We start from the raw sequence: 13,264 nt of genomic DNA, 5'->3' as shown, positions 1-13,264 counted from the left end.
TACCCATACAGAGAGAGCTTCTACGCTCGATCTACGCCTTTGATGGCGACCAGCAGCTCTCCCATCAGGACACGCACCTCGATTTCTTCATCTTCATCGATCAACTTTCCATCGTCGACCTCGACTGCCTCATTCTCGCCCTTACCGACCCCAGCACCGAGACAAGATCGTTCCGATAGACCATCACAACTGTATCGAGCGTATGCTGTACCGGTGGAGGAGGTACGAGACCGCCAAGTGATTCTTCCAAACAATGCAAATTACGTCTCGCGATCATCTATCGACAAGGGGAAAGGCAAAGCGGTAGACAGCGAGGGGACATCCACAAGTCACAAGAAAGAAAAGAAGAAGAGGGGGACAAGTGGTTCGAGGCGGAGCAAACGAGGACTCGACTTGGGTCTCGTCGAGGGTTGGCAAGATGCGAAGCGGACTCTACAGAAACGATTACCGATGGCAGAAGGGTATCCTTCGTGTAATTACGTCGGGAACGGGATCCTGTCGTGTTACCCAGAGTCGAATACGACAATAGTTGAAGGAACTTATTCAAAGTTTATCTGGAACGCTCAATTCCCTACGTTTATCGTGAGTCCGCGTCACGAGGTAGTTCTGTTGACCTCACACTGACCTAGTTTCTTCGCACGCATCACAGGGAGCGGGCGACGTCGACATTTACCTATACAACGCAAACACTGAAGAAATCGCAACCTCGTGGTTAGGAGTCCAAAACGCTCGAGGGATGATCGGAATCACGCCGGACGACGAATGGTGGCCGCAAGAAAGTGCTCAAGAGTGGTTCAACTCTGATCGGAATCAAACGATCCCGTATTACTTCATCGTTGTCGACGGGGATTCCGAATTAACTGGAGGTGAAACTCGTCAAAGCACTTTCACCGTCATTCGTAAGCACTCGCTTCATATGCTACGTGATCTGGCTTTGATTTGACTGATACTCCTTCGCATTTGTCGCAGAAACTGCTCCTCCTTCGTCTTTGTCTTCGACTCTCGCAATCCTAACCGCATCTTCCCTTTCTTCCGTCTCTTCCATTTCCGCCGCATCAGCATCCGCATCCCTATCATCTCTCTCTTCCGAACTCTCCGCTTCTTCCGTCTCCGCATCCTCAGCCTCGCGCTCAACGACGACAAGGTCTGATGGATCTTTACAACCATCCGAAGATGGATCAGGAGGAGGACCTGCGATTCCGAAATGGGCAATCGCGATCATCGTCATCTTAGGGTTCTTCGCTCTCGTCGGAGGAGCGTTCGCGATCTTTTTCTGTTTGGGAAGAGCGAGGAAACGGAGAAGACAGAATGAAGCGATGTTGGCTGCGAGAGGGGGAGCTGGAGGGACCGACACAGAGAGGGAAGCTTTGAGTGGAGCAGGAGAGGGAGGAGTAGGTGGAGCGGGAACTGGGACGGAAGACGGATTCAGTAACAGTAATGCGAGTCGAGAACCGATTTTAGGATCGTCGCCTACGAACTCTGGAGGAGGATTCAGTTCACTCGCACCGGCGATGGTAGGGGCAGGAGCGGGTGGAGCTGCTCTAGGTGCAATCGCTGGACGGAAGGAGGAAGGAGATTCAGAGGATGAGAAACAAGGAGGGTTGGATAGGAACGAAGCGGCGAGAATGGCGGAGGCGTTCAGGGCCGCGTTGAGGAGACCAGAGTTCCCTCATCACGAATCGAGTGGTGAATCGGGAGGAGGGGTCATGCCGACGAGTCGAGAAGACCCTGGAATCGAGGGAGAAGGAACTTCGCCGGGAGAAGAGGGAGAGGAAGGAAGAGGACGAGAATTGATTGAGGAAGAGTTGAGAAGCGAAGGAATGAGTATGAGAGACGTGGCGGGCGGTGGAGGAAAGAAGTGGGGTTAGTCTCGAACGAAACGAAACGGAAACCACGTCTCTCTCGAAAGTCGTCTTTCCTTCCCGACATCTATATATCGACATTGCCTTCGGTATCATATATCTTATCTGTCATCACTACTGCACCTGCCACTCGTCCTATGGCTCATCTCGATTCCACCTCTTCTTTCGACTTTTCGCCTTTACGCATTGATCCCGATTCGACGTTCATCTCATAGACACTTTACTAGACTACACCATTTCGCTTTATTTCCAACCCAGTATTCAATGGACCCTTACCACTTTTACCCTTTCTCTTTCGTTTTCGGATTTTGATACCTTTTCTCTTTTATCGGTTTTTGTTTCGTTTTGTTTTAGCACAACGCAGTGGCATAATCTTATCATCCTTTTGTTTTCTACTACTCTTCTTATCGCAGCCAAGAGTGGAGAGTCGTAGAGTGATTACAGAGGAGAGGGAACGATACGAGAGAATAGCAAAAATCATACACAACACAGTTTTCATCACCGGTTCAGCACCGTGACTTGAGCTTGAAATACCTCTTGCAGATAGTGGTAACGTGGAATTCATAACGAGTACGTCGTAGAAGTCCGATTACGGATCACTCGCGTTTCGAATTAACATCCCTATCGAAACAACCCAGCGACTCATTAGTGACTGACCCCGAGGGTCTCAGGGAGCGAGTGAGAACTCACGAATATTATTGAGTAAACCTTGAACACCCTGTAGATACCAATTCTTTTCCCCTCGACTTTCCTTCTCCGCCTCGATCAACAATTTCTTCGCGTCCTTGATCTCTACCTCCAATTCATGAGTGGGTGGACCCGTTCCATTCGGACCAGCAGCAGAACCAGAAGTAGAGGGAGTAGTGACTTGAGTCAAGTCGATCGTGTAGAATTGGTGGGAATAGGAAATTCGATCTTTTCTTCGGGAATGGGTTGGAGGTGTTGGAGGGAACTCCAGAACTTCCCGAGGAACAAGGAGATCAGTTCTTGTGAGTGAGATCTGAGAAAGAGGAGGAGGCGGGAGCAACTTTACCTGGATTTTCCAAAGAAATTGAAACTCTCCAATCGAACCAACGTTTCGGACTGAAGACGTTCATGTCCGCTACTCGAACTTTCTCTACCGCTTTCCAATCCTTTCCTCCTCCAGTTGCCCCGTTTACTCCCCCATTCGTGGTCGTCGTCGGGGGTTTCTTATTATCGACATTTCTCGTCACTCTGATTTTCCGTTTCTCGCCCGGGTTGTTCGATGCGAGATGAAAAGTATCGAGTTCGTGAGTGTGACTGTAGGCGATCTTGTGGTGTGGATAACTCGAATGAGAGGTCTCTACGACTCGAGCATTGAGTAATTGGTTAAAAGATTTGTGTTGAGAAATCGTCATGTTTGATTGAAACCTCAACCCTGTATCATCCGTCAAGACTACACATCATCCCAATCAGTCAATCCCGTAGCTCGTCATGAGAAAGAGAGGGAAACGTACTAGCTTCAGTAGGAACTGGTAAATAAACTCTTTGATTCCCATTCCGAGAATCTACCAACATCCCTACTTTCGCTTCAATCTCGACTTTGTCCCAATCGAGAGGGGCACAGAACCCCCACAACCAATCTGCGACTTCTCGAGTGAATTCGTCGATCGGTTCAACGTTGAATATCGAAGGTTCGAGTGAATTCGAAGGAGGAACGGGTGCAACGGGGGGTCGAGGAGCATGTTGACGCGTCGTCAAGGAGGAAGTAGAAGTAGAAGAGGATGAACTCATGGGTCGTGCTGGAGGAACGTTAGAGGTAGAGGTAGGTGCGTGAGCTGGCGGAGGAGGAGGAGGAGGAGGAGGAGGGTTCATCGTTCCGAACGAGAGGGAAGGGGAGCTACTCGAACTAGTTCTAGGTCGTTTCACCGGTCTCACTTCATTGTTAGAGTCTGCTGTCGAGGTGCTCGTGCTGGGAGCTCCAAAGTAATCGTCTTGATTGAACGGGATTGTCGAATCATCGTTCAGGAGAGAGTGGATCGAAGGAGATAACGAAGGTGACGGCATGACTGCATACAGTCTATCGATCTGAAGGGTGTCCGAAATCCAAGTAGGAGAGAAGGAGAAGAAAGTGCTCTCGCGGTCCTGCAAAACATTCGGCAACCTCACTCAACTCGCTCATCTGATCTTGCGGTGGATATAGACAGGGTGAGATGGTAGTTCCAGCAGCAGAGCAATCCAAAACTGCCGTGAGTCGTCCCCCTCTGATCAACTATTTCTCCCCTCTCTCTTGCCGACTCTTTCTCCCTTGTAACAGGGCAATGCAGCGTTCAAAGCACAAGACTATCCTCTCGCAATCTCTCACTATTCTACCGCGATCGCCCTCGACCCATCAATCTCGACGTATCCGCTCAATCGGGCATTGGTTTACTTAAAGTTGAATCAATACAAACTAGCAGACAAGGACGCGACTACGGCGTTGGATCTAGATGGTGGAGTCAATGTGAAAACGCTGTTCAGGAGAGGGTTGGCGAGGAAGGGATTGGGGAAACTAGAGGAGGCGAAACAAGGTGAGTTTTCGAATTTTCCGCACGATGGGCGATTTTGCGATTCGCGAGAGACGGGGAAACTGACCTGCGTGCAATCTCCCATGAACAGACTTCATACGAGCTATACAACAAGGAGCAGGTGAAGACGTAAAGAAAGAACTTGAACAGATCAACAAACTGCTGGATTCGAAAAAGAGCAAACTTGAAACGTCTTCCGTAGGCTCGTTTCTCCCTTCTTAGCGATTCGAACTATTCGTGCTCACGATATATACTTGCTACAGAGCTCAACCGAGAACCCTCCACCAAGTTCGTCGAAGCCAGCACCGTCTACAACGACACAATCTAAATCAGATCGTTTACGAGCTGCGATCGCCTCTCCCTCCTCCTCCTCGACTCCTTCAGCAGCAGGGAAACCGCCATTAAAGGACACGGAACCTCCTCCGTCAGCTGTACCGAAGGAGGAAGACGAAGGGTTCGGAATGAAAGCCGTATCGACTCGCAAACTGAAACCTGATTCGACCCCCACCTCGCCAAAACCCACAACACCTTCTTCCGCTACCAAGACTCCAACGACGAATCCCACCTCTCCTGCAGATCCTCCCTCGACCTCGACTACCCAGCCTACCTCGTCTTCCTCCTTCGCAGCAAAAAAACTCTCTCGACAAACCCGACAAACTTCCTCCTCTCCTTTCACTCTCCCGCCTCCCTCTTCCTCCTCCTCTCGCACCGCTTCTCCTCCACTCGCCCCTCAACCTCCATCCTCCTCTGACCTCTCGTCGATTCCTCTGCGACTGTCTCGTACTCCATCCTCCTCGACGACTCTCACTTCGCTCGAATCGCATCTCCTCCTATCCCCTCCCGGATCTCCCTCCCGTCTAGAGTTATTGAGGTCCTTAGATCCGAGGCCTGAGAAACTCGTTAGATTCGTTGGAGATTCGTTGACTCCAGATCTCCTCTCCCTCATCCTCGCGGAATTATCTCGATATCTCAACACTCTCGATTCAGCGACAGCGTCATCGTCATCGAAAGAGGCAGGGGAAGAGAGGGAAGGGGAACAGGAGGGAACAGGATGGATCCTCGAATTATTGGAGGGTTTGAAAGAATGTAGGAGGTTCGAAACGAGTAGGATGTTGTTGAGTGATAGTGAGGTCGAAGTCGTCGGGAAAGTATTGGAGAGGGAAAGGAAGAGATTGGAAGACGTTCGACAAGGTTGGGGAGTGTGAATTGAACTGGAACGACCCTGCTGAAATTGCTAAAGATCGCTGGACGATGAGGTTGCAACTTACAATTAGACTCCTCGCTCTCGTAGCATGTCGCGATAGAGGAGTGGATGGGGGTACCATTGTTGTGGCGAGAAAACGACTGATTGCAACAGATCGAACTCGGAACGAAAGCTTGGTTTCGATGAAAATGCAGGAATGACTGAATAAGTGGATGCAGATGACATAGGGAAGAGTGATACAGAGACGAAGGATGGATGAACCCGATACAAGCGAGAACAGAATGTATTGAATAACGAGATAAGATGAAACTGCTTTTTTTCTATGTACAAATTGGTGATCGAACGGAGACGTTCGTATCGTTGGTTCGTGTCAGGGGAGTTGACTAATGACCTGATTCCAACTACTCGACATTCCCTGCCACAGAACTGGGTCTGAAATTTGGAGTCGAATAGCGGTCGTCCTCAAGTTTTGGATTTTATCCATCAATTCTTGCGCTTCTGTTCTGTCCATCGAGTTCCGTCGTGCTGTAGACCCTGAAGGAGATTGGGACTCGCCGAGTCGAGGGGAGGGTGGTGGAGAGGGGAGTCGAGATGGTGATGGAGGTGTTGTCGTGAGGGAATGCTGAAGAGCGGAGAGAGATCGAGTGTGAAGGAAAGCGTGAAGGATGGCGAACGCAGGCAGGGAAGGGAGTTCGATCGGCCCTAAGATGGGAAGAACGCATAGGGAGGGCGAAGGTGGTTCAGTCGAAGTTGCACTTTCGTCCACGTCGTTTTCATCTTCCTCCTCTTCTTCCGGGTCGTGGGAGATGAACGGAAACAGTGGGGAAGCGAGGGAGTAGACGAGGGAATGACAAGGAACGAGGATCCGAGTGGGAGAGGAATGGCTAGAAGGATCTCGTGCTGGAAAAGTGAGAGCGAGGAGGAAATTTGGTCGGACTGGGGATGATTCAGGAGCGAGGGAAGGGGCAAAGATGCAACGAGCGTGGGAAGGGAGTTGTTTATCGGGAGAAGGAGCTGAGGTCGGATCGAGACTCGTGCAGTTGATGCCGGCCAAAAGTCGAGGAGCTAATCAAATAAACGAGCGAGAGCGATTAGCCTCAACTCTCCCCTCCAGATGTTTCGTAAACTCACCTAGGTCCTTCAATACGTCTTTCACAAACTGAGCTGGAATGCCGGACAGTTCCTGATCCTGCTCGAGTACAGTCGGATCAACTCCTCGGAGTGTCGAAGGTTTCGGACACAGATCTCCTCGGACTCTCTCCTCTGTTGATCTGCTACCTCGGATCATACTGTGCTGCAGACTAATCTGGCTCCTCGAGGAGAATCTGGCGTGGACTCGTGATGAAGTGGGTCGGCGAGTGGTTCGAGGGGTTTCAAGTTGATGAAGTTCTGATTCTGTCGACGAATGGGGAGGAGTCCTTAAGAGACTCGGAATTACAGTGATGTGGAGGCGAGAGTGAGATAGGGGTGAAGCGAGCGAGTGAAGACGAGAAGTCAGTCAACTCTTTGAGACTGGTCATTTCACGGGTTACGAGTTTAAACACTGATCGCATGCGCGGATATGGGGAGACGAAAACCGAAGAGTAAACTTCGTGGAAAGTGAAAGGTGCGAAATGGAGCTTGTGGAGTAGAAACGTCGAGGCCCTCCGCGTGACGACGAAAGGAGAAAACGAGACAAGGGTCGCTTTGTTCTCCTCGACTTCTCTTCGGTCCTCTGCATTGGATCGCCAAATGGAGGACAATGACTTACGAGGCCGAACGAGGGCATGTCAACCTTGTAGCGAACGGAAAGCAACGACTGGAAGCGACAAAGTATCCGAATGTCATGCGTTTTGGCTGGTTCTTCGCCTCCCCTTTGGCTTCGTCCTCGTTCTGCATACACTCATAGAAGCATACTTAAGGGTCTTGGCGTCGTACCATACCGAGTACTGAGAGCGACCGAATTGCTCGGCAAAAGAGGAGAATTCAACGGGCGCTGAGAGAGAACCGAGCGCGGAGGCTTCGGGCTTCTGGCTTGCGAAGTCTCGAAGGGCTTTCCTCGGTGTCGAAGAAAGCATAGACGAGACGTTGGACAAAGCTCCATCGCGAGAGAGGAGGGTACTGTATTACTTGAAGTGGGAATTTCAGACTATTTGGAAAACGTACGGGAAGAAAACGACGTGAGAATTCGAACAAAGAACAGGTAAACCGAGAGAGGGGAACGAGTGAGAACAATGTGAGGACCGTAGAAGAAAGACTAGGGGGGTTGGAAGACCAGAGTGGGAGAAGTCGTAAAGGAGAAAGGTTGCAAGAGAAACTGGGAGAAAGAAGCGTGGGAGGATCCTCTTCAGTGTTCGATACTCGACTCCTTTCCAGCACGGTCCATGACATTCTTTCCGATCTCGACGTCCTCGTTCGCTTCACCGGCTTTCTCCCTCGCGGCACGAATCGCTTGCATTTTCGCCAAATTCGCCTTGTCGCTCAAACTCGAATTTCCATCCATGAACATGGCCCGAGGGTGCTCCATCGTCGCACGAGAAGCCCACCATTCTCGGTTCTGTTCGGGAGAGTAGAGCTGGGTAGAGCGCAAGAATAGAAGTCAGTGGCGTGAAAAGGACGTTCGAAAACGAGAAAGTCAAGAGGAGGCAAATTGGGAGGGTTTCGACTCACCTTGGTGTTCTGACCAGGTTGTACGCGATTCCAAGGCTCTTTATCTCCGTTCTTGCGGACGATAACATCAGGCTGCGCGAGCAAGGGGAATCAGCACAAGGTCAGACCTTCAAACGGTCACGAAAAGCGCTTCGACTTACCGAGTTGCGGAGGTAGTGTACACCGAAGCCTAGCGCTCCAACGACTCCGAGGCCTACCGCAACTGTACATGAGAGTGCGAGGGGGGAGAAAATCAGTTGTTTTCCACTTTGCGGGGAAACGAACCGAACTCACCGAAGAGAGGAGAGAGGGAAGGATCACGACGAAGGAGACGGAGTGCCATATTGTTCTTGTACGCGTAATGAGGTTGTGTTGTGAGTATTCAGGTGGAAAGTGAAGGGTAGAAGAGAAAGAGAGAAAGAGAAGAAGCGCGAAGTCTCGTTTCGGACCGAAGTGGGGAAACAAGGAGAGGTGCATTGCAGACGTCCACAGAGGGAGGGAGGGAGCCACTGAGAACGATCCATCACAGTAGATGTAAAGGAAAGGGAGGGCGAGGGAAAGAAATTTCGAACTTTTCGATTCTTCGTTTTCTGCTCGCCATGCGGCTGCTTTTGCAAATCTAACGTCTTCCACTTCGCTTCGCTCAACACAGAGTCCATTACAGAGCTGAATCAATGATGATCACAATCCATTACAGAGCTGAATCAATGATGATCACAATCCACGAGGTCGTGTACGCTATTCCTGATTGCCGTTTCTCGCGCTTCCTTCTTCGTCCCTGCGATTCCACAACCTCGCTTCTTTTGCTGATTGAGGACGGTAGCAAACCCTCCCTGCCACCTGTTCATATTCAACAGAGAGAGGATCCGACACCAAATCTGAACACTCATTACAATGAGGAACGTCTGAAGGAGAAATCGAAAATCAACAACGCTTCTCGAACAATAGGAGAAGGGACACTCACCTTGACTGGTCGCTTTGCGTTTACTTTTCGAGATCGTCACCTTTTCTTCGTGTTTCTCCATCCAATCCTTGACGAGAACTTCTAGGGTAGGGAAAACTCGAGGACTCAAAACTTTGAACAACCATTCTTCGATTCGAGCTCTCGATACTTGCTTGTCGAACAGCGATGCCCCGATATGTGACTCGAAGAGATCAACGCAAACTTTCTGATCGAGACGTCCTGCGTTGTGGCGAATAATCGCGATTCGAAGATGTCGATGAAGTTTGTAACCGAGACTGAGGTAGGAGATTGTACGGTTTGAGAGAATATTACCAAGAAGTTCCTGTCAACAGTAAGGAACAGTGTTGGGCTGCCTTCGCAGAAAGACCGAACAGGGAGAGGGAGCGAAAGACTTACCGTCATTCGGAAAGGAGGGAGAGCAGGAAACCTCTGCGTCAAAGCCTGTACTGCACAGCTCGCCATGTGCTTGTCTCCGACGAGCTCGAGCGACTCATAAGACCTGAACTGGACATCTCGGTCGATTTTGATGCGGTCCTTCGGATCTGGTGGATGAGTGAAAAAAGATCGATGAGTGCTAGCTCGTTCTCGGAGCTCGTCGTCCTTGACTGAGGGAAGCGATGGTAGATCTTCCACGGAGATCGGCAAGTGAGGATCTTCCCAGCTACGAGGGGTCTCGAGGGAAGAGCGGAACGAAGAGTAATTGTGAGAGACCTTTGGCGGAACAGGTGTGGTTGACGAGGGAGTCGATCCAGCCATACTGTGCTGTTCTTGGTTCATTAGTCGAGGTCGTTCTACTCGAATCCGAGTGAGTGGAGAGAGGGCAGAGGACAAAAGTTCAGCGAATCGTTCCCCTCTCTCCTTCTCCTCACCACTCATTCTCGAATCCGAGCAAACGACCTTGCGTAGTCATTAGACCTCTCTACACGCCCGGAATCGCGACAGATCATCGATTAAGGCAACACCCACTCGACCCTTCAGCTTCATCAACAAACCTCTTTTCCCTCCTCACTCTCCCTTCTTCCCTGAAGGTATGAAGCGTCTACCATTCGAACTACTCGAGTATATCGCCCGTGAGCTCAACAACATCTTCGCGTCTTGCACTGTCGAGCTGACTCTCCTCATCTACTCCCTCAGATTGTCTCTCCCTCGAACCTCAGCCTCAGCTCCGTCAAACTTCCCTCTCATACCTCTCGAGCGAACAAGACTCTTCACCTCGCCACGAAGCCGATCCTTTATCGTGACCCAGTCTTGCTCAGTGATTGGAGAGCGAAAGTTTACGAGAAAACGCTTGGAAACAAGGTCGATCCCTGGTTACTGAGTCAAACGAGCAGAGTTGACAAACAGTGGTGGATGCCGAGAAGTGTAAGCTCTCTCGATTCGGGTCAATTGCAAGGAGCGCTGAGAAGGATTGATTTGGAACCGTAGCTCAGATTCGAGTTTCCCGAGCCGCCACTGGAGTGCGACATTTCTTATTCCCGATCCCACTCTTGTGGTCTCGAATTCTACGACTCCGGGCGTCGCTGCATACCCTCATTCATCTCTTGCCGTCAAGGCTTCGTTTGGGCAAACCTTACTTCCCTCGAACTCTCTAATTTCGCACTCGACGTCGACTTCTCGACACGATTTCTAGGCCCCGGTAAAACAACAAGAAAGATGATTCAATCCTTGAGCATCCCTGGCGACACTTTCTCTTCCTACTACCTGTTCCTCTTTGAAGCCGTTCACTACCTCGATGCGAGTCTATATTTGCGCGAAGATGCGAAGATAGGTCTCACTTGGCCGTCGGAACACGACGAGCAGGGACTTCAGGATTGGGAGAAACATGCGGGAGGACAACTCGATGAGGAACCGTCGGAATGGGTAGACCCTGGACCAAAATTCCTTCAAAACGCTCGTTTTGATCTCGAGTTCTGGGACGACAATCTCAATTTTGACGCTTTGTACTCGCTCGACTACGACCTACTGCCAGCCCTGATCCACTCGAGCCCTCCTTCGCCTTATCCATTCTCGTCTCTGATCCACCTCGCAATGAAGTGTAGTACACCGCTCGACTGCTTGCTCGTCTTCTACACCTCCTCCTTCCCTCGCCTTGAGACTCTCTCTCTCTACTCGGACTTTGAGTTTGGCCCAGGGGACGAGCTGGAATGGGCGACGCTGCGCTTTTCTATCACTCGGTTAGTGTCGGCTTCTTCTAGCTTATGCTGACCTTTCGACGTTACTTACCGAATCGTGTAACCAACGCAGTGAGAAAGGTGTCGGGATCAACTACGCTGCGGATAACGACGATGCTTCCATTTTGAAACCGCTCTCAGAAAACGAAATGCTCGAATATCCGCTGAAACCCTATCGAGGTCCAAACTTGCGTCGGTTGGAACTCAGCTTGACGTAGGAACGGGGTAGTGATGGATGATCAGGTCGCGGTCAGGAAACGGTTTCGTGATCCTCAGAGTTTGTTCCTTCGTGCTCTTGCTGTCGCAATTTGAATCTTCCGTGGTTGACATCTCGCTGTCTCCTCGAACCGGAGCTTGGTCCTGAGTGACTGCAGAGTGAGCCTCAAGCGCCTCGAGATACCGTCGTGATTCTTCCTTTCGCCTCTCTCGTTGATTCCACGAGTGTCAAGTACTGAAGATGATCGACCCTCCTCCAAGTCCGAGCGTTGACTCAGATACGACGCACGTGAAAGGTCGAAGCGGTTCGGAGAAGCTGTCACGCTTCCTCTCATCGTCAACTTTGACGCAAAGGGGACTCGAAACGAAGAATTGCACAGATGAAAACGGGTAATCTTTCTCGCCGCCATACATTCGTCCTCTTTCGCTTCCTCGTCATCTTCACCAATCTCCCCAGCACGAAGTATACAACATCCACCTCGGCTTCACTTCTTTCACGACTCGAACTCCCTCTCGTCTGATTTCGGCGAGACCTTTTCGAGAATTTCCTTTCGCTTCGGGATCAGGAAGAACGTAGCGGAGGGTCGCGTCGGAGACTTCGACAACCGAGAGTCTGAAGGTTCGGAAGAAGCGGGAGAAGCGAATGTTGGCGTCGGGAGGGAGGTCGAGGGAAACGTTGACGAGAGTGTGTTCATCTTGTTGATCGTATCCAGCCGCCGCGGAAATGGTTGAATAGGATGAGTCAGACCTCTGAGCTCGACTCGGGATCGTGAGGAGAGCGACATCGTCAATGTCGAACCAGATTTCAGGATGGAAGCTGATCATTTTCGAGAGAGGATGAGCGAGTCCAAATGCGGCGACAAGTCGATGGACAGGCTGTTGAGACCCCGTTGATCAGCCGTGTCCTGGCAGAAGGAAGGTTAACGCGACTCACTGCGAAAGCGGCGTCGTCACCGTCCTTAAAACCCTGTAACATATCGGTAAACCTGCTATCGTCGTAGATCCACTCGCCTGGGTAAAAACCAGAGGCTCCGTTTCGGATGTAATCCCAACTCTTCTTCTTTGGGATGTCCGCTCCGTCGGCGATATCTTCGTCCCATTCCAAGAACGGTGCTAGAAAGCGATGTTCGGCGTCCTCCATTTCGCGCATCACGATCGACTCTTTGATGTTCTCCCATACTTCTACTGGTACCTTCTCGATCAAGCCCTCCAACGCTCCCTGACTAGTTAACGTTCCGTTCCTCCTGCGGAGAAAGAGCAGATCGAAGAATTGGAAAGTCGGTTCGAGAGCAGGCCACGCTTGAGCTGCAGTGATGAGATCGGTAACCCTGACAGTGAGACCGTAGCCAAGAGTCGTAATCGAGGTCATCAAGGAGGAGCAGAGAAGGGAGAGCCGGGGGAGAGAGCGAGAGAGGATGAACGGGCGGGAGGGGTCTGTGAGAGCTGTGAGACAGCGGGAGAGGGCAGGAGGCGGCTCAGAGTAGCTTGTGGGCTAGATCAAAGGGCTTCGAAAGGTATTCTACGGTGGCTGGAGGCGAGGAGAAGAGGAGAGAGATGAAGAGTGTTGAAGTCGAGGGGGGCCGCAGGAGTGAGTGATACGGTACTCGGTAGGTCGCAGTCGCTTCAGAGTTCGTGTCTAATCTCTTCTAATCGACCTTAATGAAGGTGCGAAGCGAGGTAAGGGAAGAGAA

At 50.9% G+C, this 13,264-nt stretch overlaps 8 protein-coding genes across 8 annotated transcripts; 3 read left to right on the top strand and 5 right to left on the bottom strand.

Moving 5' to 3' along the window:
* Positions 1 to 42: 42 nt before the first annotated feature.
* Positions 43 to 1,868, top strand: JCM6883_001362 (uncharacterized protein; the record flags this gene model as incomplete). Its single annotated transcript, XM_076631215.1, has 3 exons — positions 43 to 582; positions 650 to 899; positions 970 to 1,868. 3 exons carry the CDS (start codon positions 43 to 45, stop codon positions 1,866 to 1,868), a joined length of 1,689 nt encoding a protein of 562 aa, XP_076488794.1.
* A 583-nt stretch (positions 1,869 to 2,451) lies between these two features.
* JCM6883_001361 (mRNA triphosphatase) lies at positions 2,452 to 3,890 on the bottom strand (the record flags this gene model as incomplete). Its single annotated transcript, XM_076631214.1, has 4 exons — positions 2,452 to 2,483; positions 2,553 to 2,822; positions 2,896 to 3,279; positions 3,341 to 3,890. 4 exons carry the CDS (start codon positions 3,888 to 3,890, stop codon positions 2,452 to 2,454), a joined length of 1,236 nt encoding a protein of 411 aa, XP_076488793.1.
* Positions 3,891 to 4,036: 146 nt separating this feature from the next.
* Positions 4,037 to 5,595, top strand: JCM6883_001360 (uncharacterized protein; the record flags this gene model as incomplete). Its single annotated transcript, XM_076631213.1, has 4 exons — positions 4,037 to 4,072; positions 4,141 to 4,393; positions 4,482 to 4,588; positions 4,654 to 5,595. The coding sequence occupies 4 exons, from the start codon at positions 4,037 to 4,039 to the stop codon at positions 5,593 to 5,595; spliced, it is 1,338 nt and encodes a 445-aa protein (XP_076488792.1).
* A 369-nt stretch (positions 5,596 to 5,964) lies between these two features.
* On the bottom strand, positions 5,965 to 6,882 carry JCM6883_001359 (uncharacterized protein; the record flags this gene model as incomplete). Its single annotated transcript, XM_076631212.1, has 2 exons — positions 5,965 to 6,659; positions 6,726 to 6,882. 2 exons carry the CDS (start codon positions 6,880 to 6,882, stop codon positions 5,965 to 5,967), a joined length of 852 nt encoding a protein of 283 aa, XP_076488791.1.
* A 1,038-nt stretch (positions 6,883 to 7,920) lies between these two features.
* JCM6883_001358 (NDUFA4 family protein) lies at positions 7,921 to 8,565 on the bottom strand (the record flags this gene model as incomplete). Its single annotated transcript, XM_076631211.1, has 4 exons — positions 7,921 to 8,148; positions 8,244 to 8,315; positions 8,384 to 8,445; positions 8,517 to 8,565. The coding sequence occupies 4 exons, from the start codon at positions 8,563 to 8,565 to the stop codon at positions 7,921 to 7,923; spliced, it is 411 nt and encodes a 136-aa protein (XP_076488790.1).
* Positions 8,566 to 8,960: 395 nt separating this feature from the next.
* JCM6883_001357 (ribonuclease III domain-containing protein) lies at positions 8,961 to 9,963 on the bottom strand (the record flags this gene model as incomplete). Its single annotated transcript, XM_076631210.1, has 3 exons — positions 8,961 to 9,100; positions 9,187 to 9,508; positions 9,583 to 9,963. 3 exons carry the CDS (start codon positions 9,961 to 9,963, stop codon positions 8,961 to 8,963), a joined length of 843 nt encoding a protein of 280 aa, XP_076488789.1.
* Positions 9,964 to 10,839: 876 nt separating this feature from the next.
* On the top strand, positions 10,840 to 11,575 carry JCM6883_001356 (uncharacterized protein; the record flags this gene model as incomplete). The annotated part of the gene is made up of 2 exons (XM_076631209.1): positions 10,840 to 11,360; positions 11,431 to 11,575. 2 exons carry the CDS (start codon positions 10,840 to 10,842, stop codon positions 11,573 to 11,575), a joined length of 666 nt encoding a protein of 221 aa, XP_076488788.1.
* Positions 11,576 to 12,014: 439 nt separating this feature from the next.
* Positions 12,015 to 12,942, bottom strand: JCM6883_001355 (uncharacterized protein; the record flags this gene model as incomplete). Its single annotated transcript, XM_076631208.1, has 2 exons — positions 12,015 to 12,449; positions 12,508 to 12,942. The coding sequence occupies 2 exons, from the start codon at positions 12,940 to 12,942 to the stop codon at positions 12,015 to 12,017; spliced, it is 870 nt and encodes a 289-aa protein (XP_076488787.1).
* Between the last annotated feature and the right edge of the window lie 322 nt (positions 12,943 to 13,264).

The sequence above is a fragment of the Sporobolomyces salmoneus genome (genome assembly GCF_050403485.1).
Source record: "Sporobolomyces salmoneus JCM6883 DNA, S_salmoneus_JCM6883_v1_ctg15, whole genome shotgun sequence".
Classification (NCBI taxonomy): Eukaryota; Fungi; Basidiomycota; class Microbotryomycetes; order Sporidiobolales; family Sporidiobolaceae; genus Sporobolomyces; species Sporobolomyces salmoneus.
This window is presented reverse-complemented; position numbering and strand designations above follow the sequence as displayed.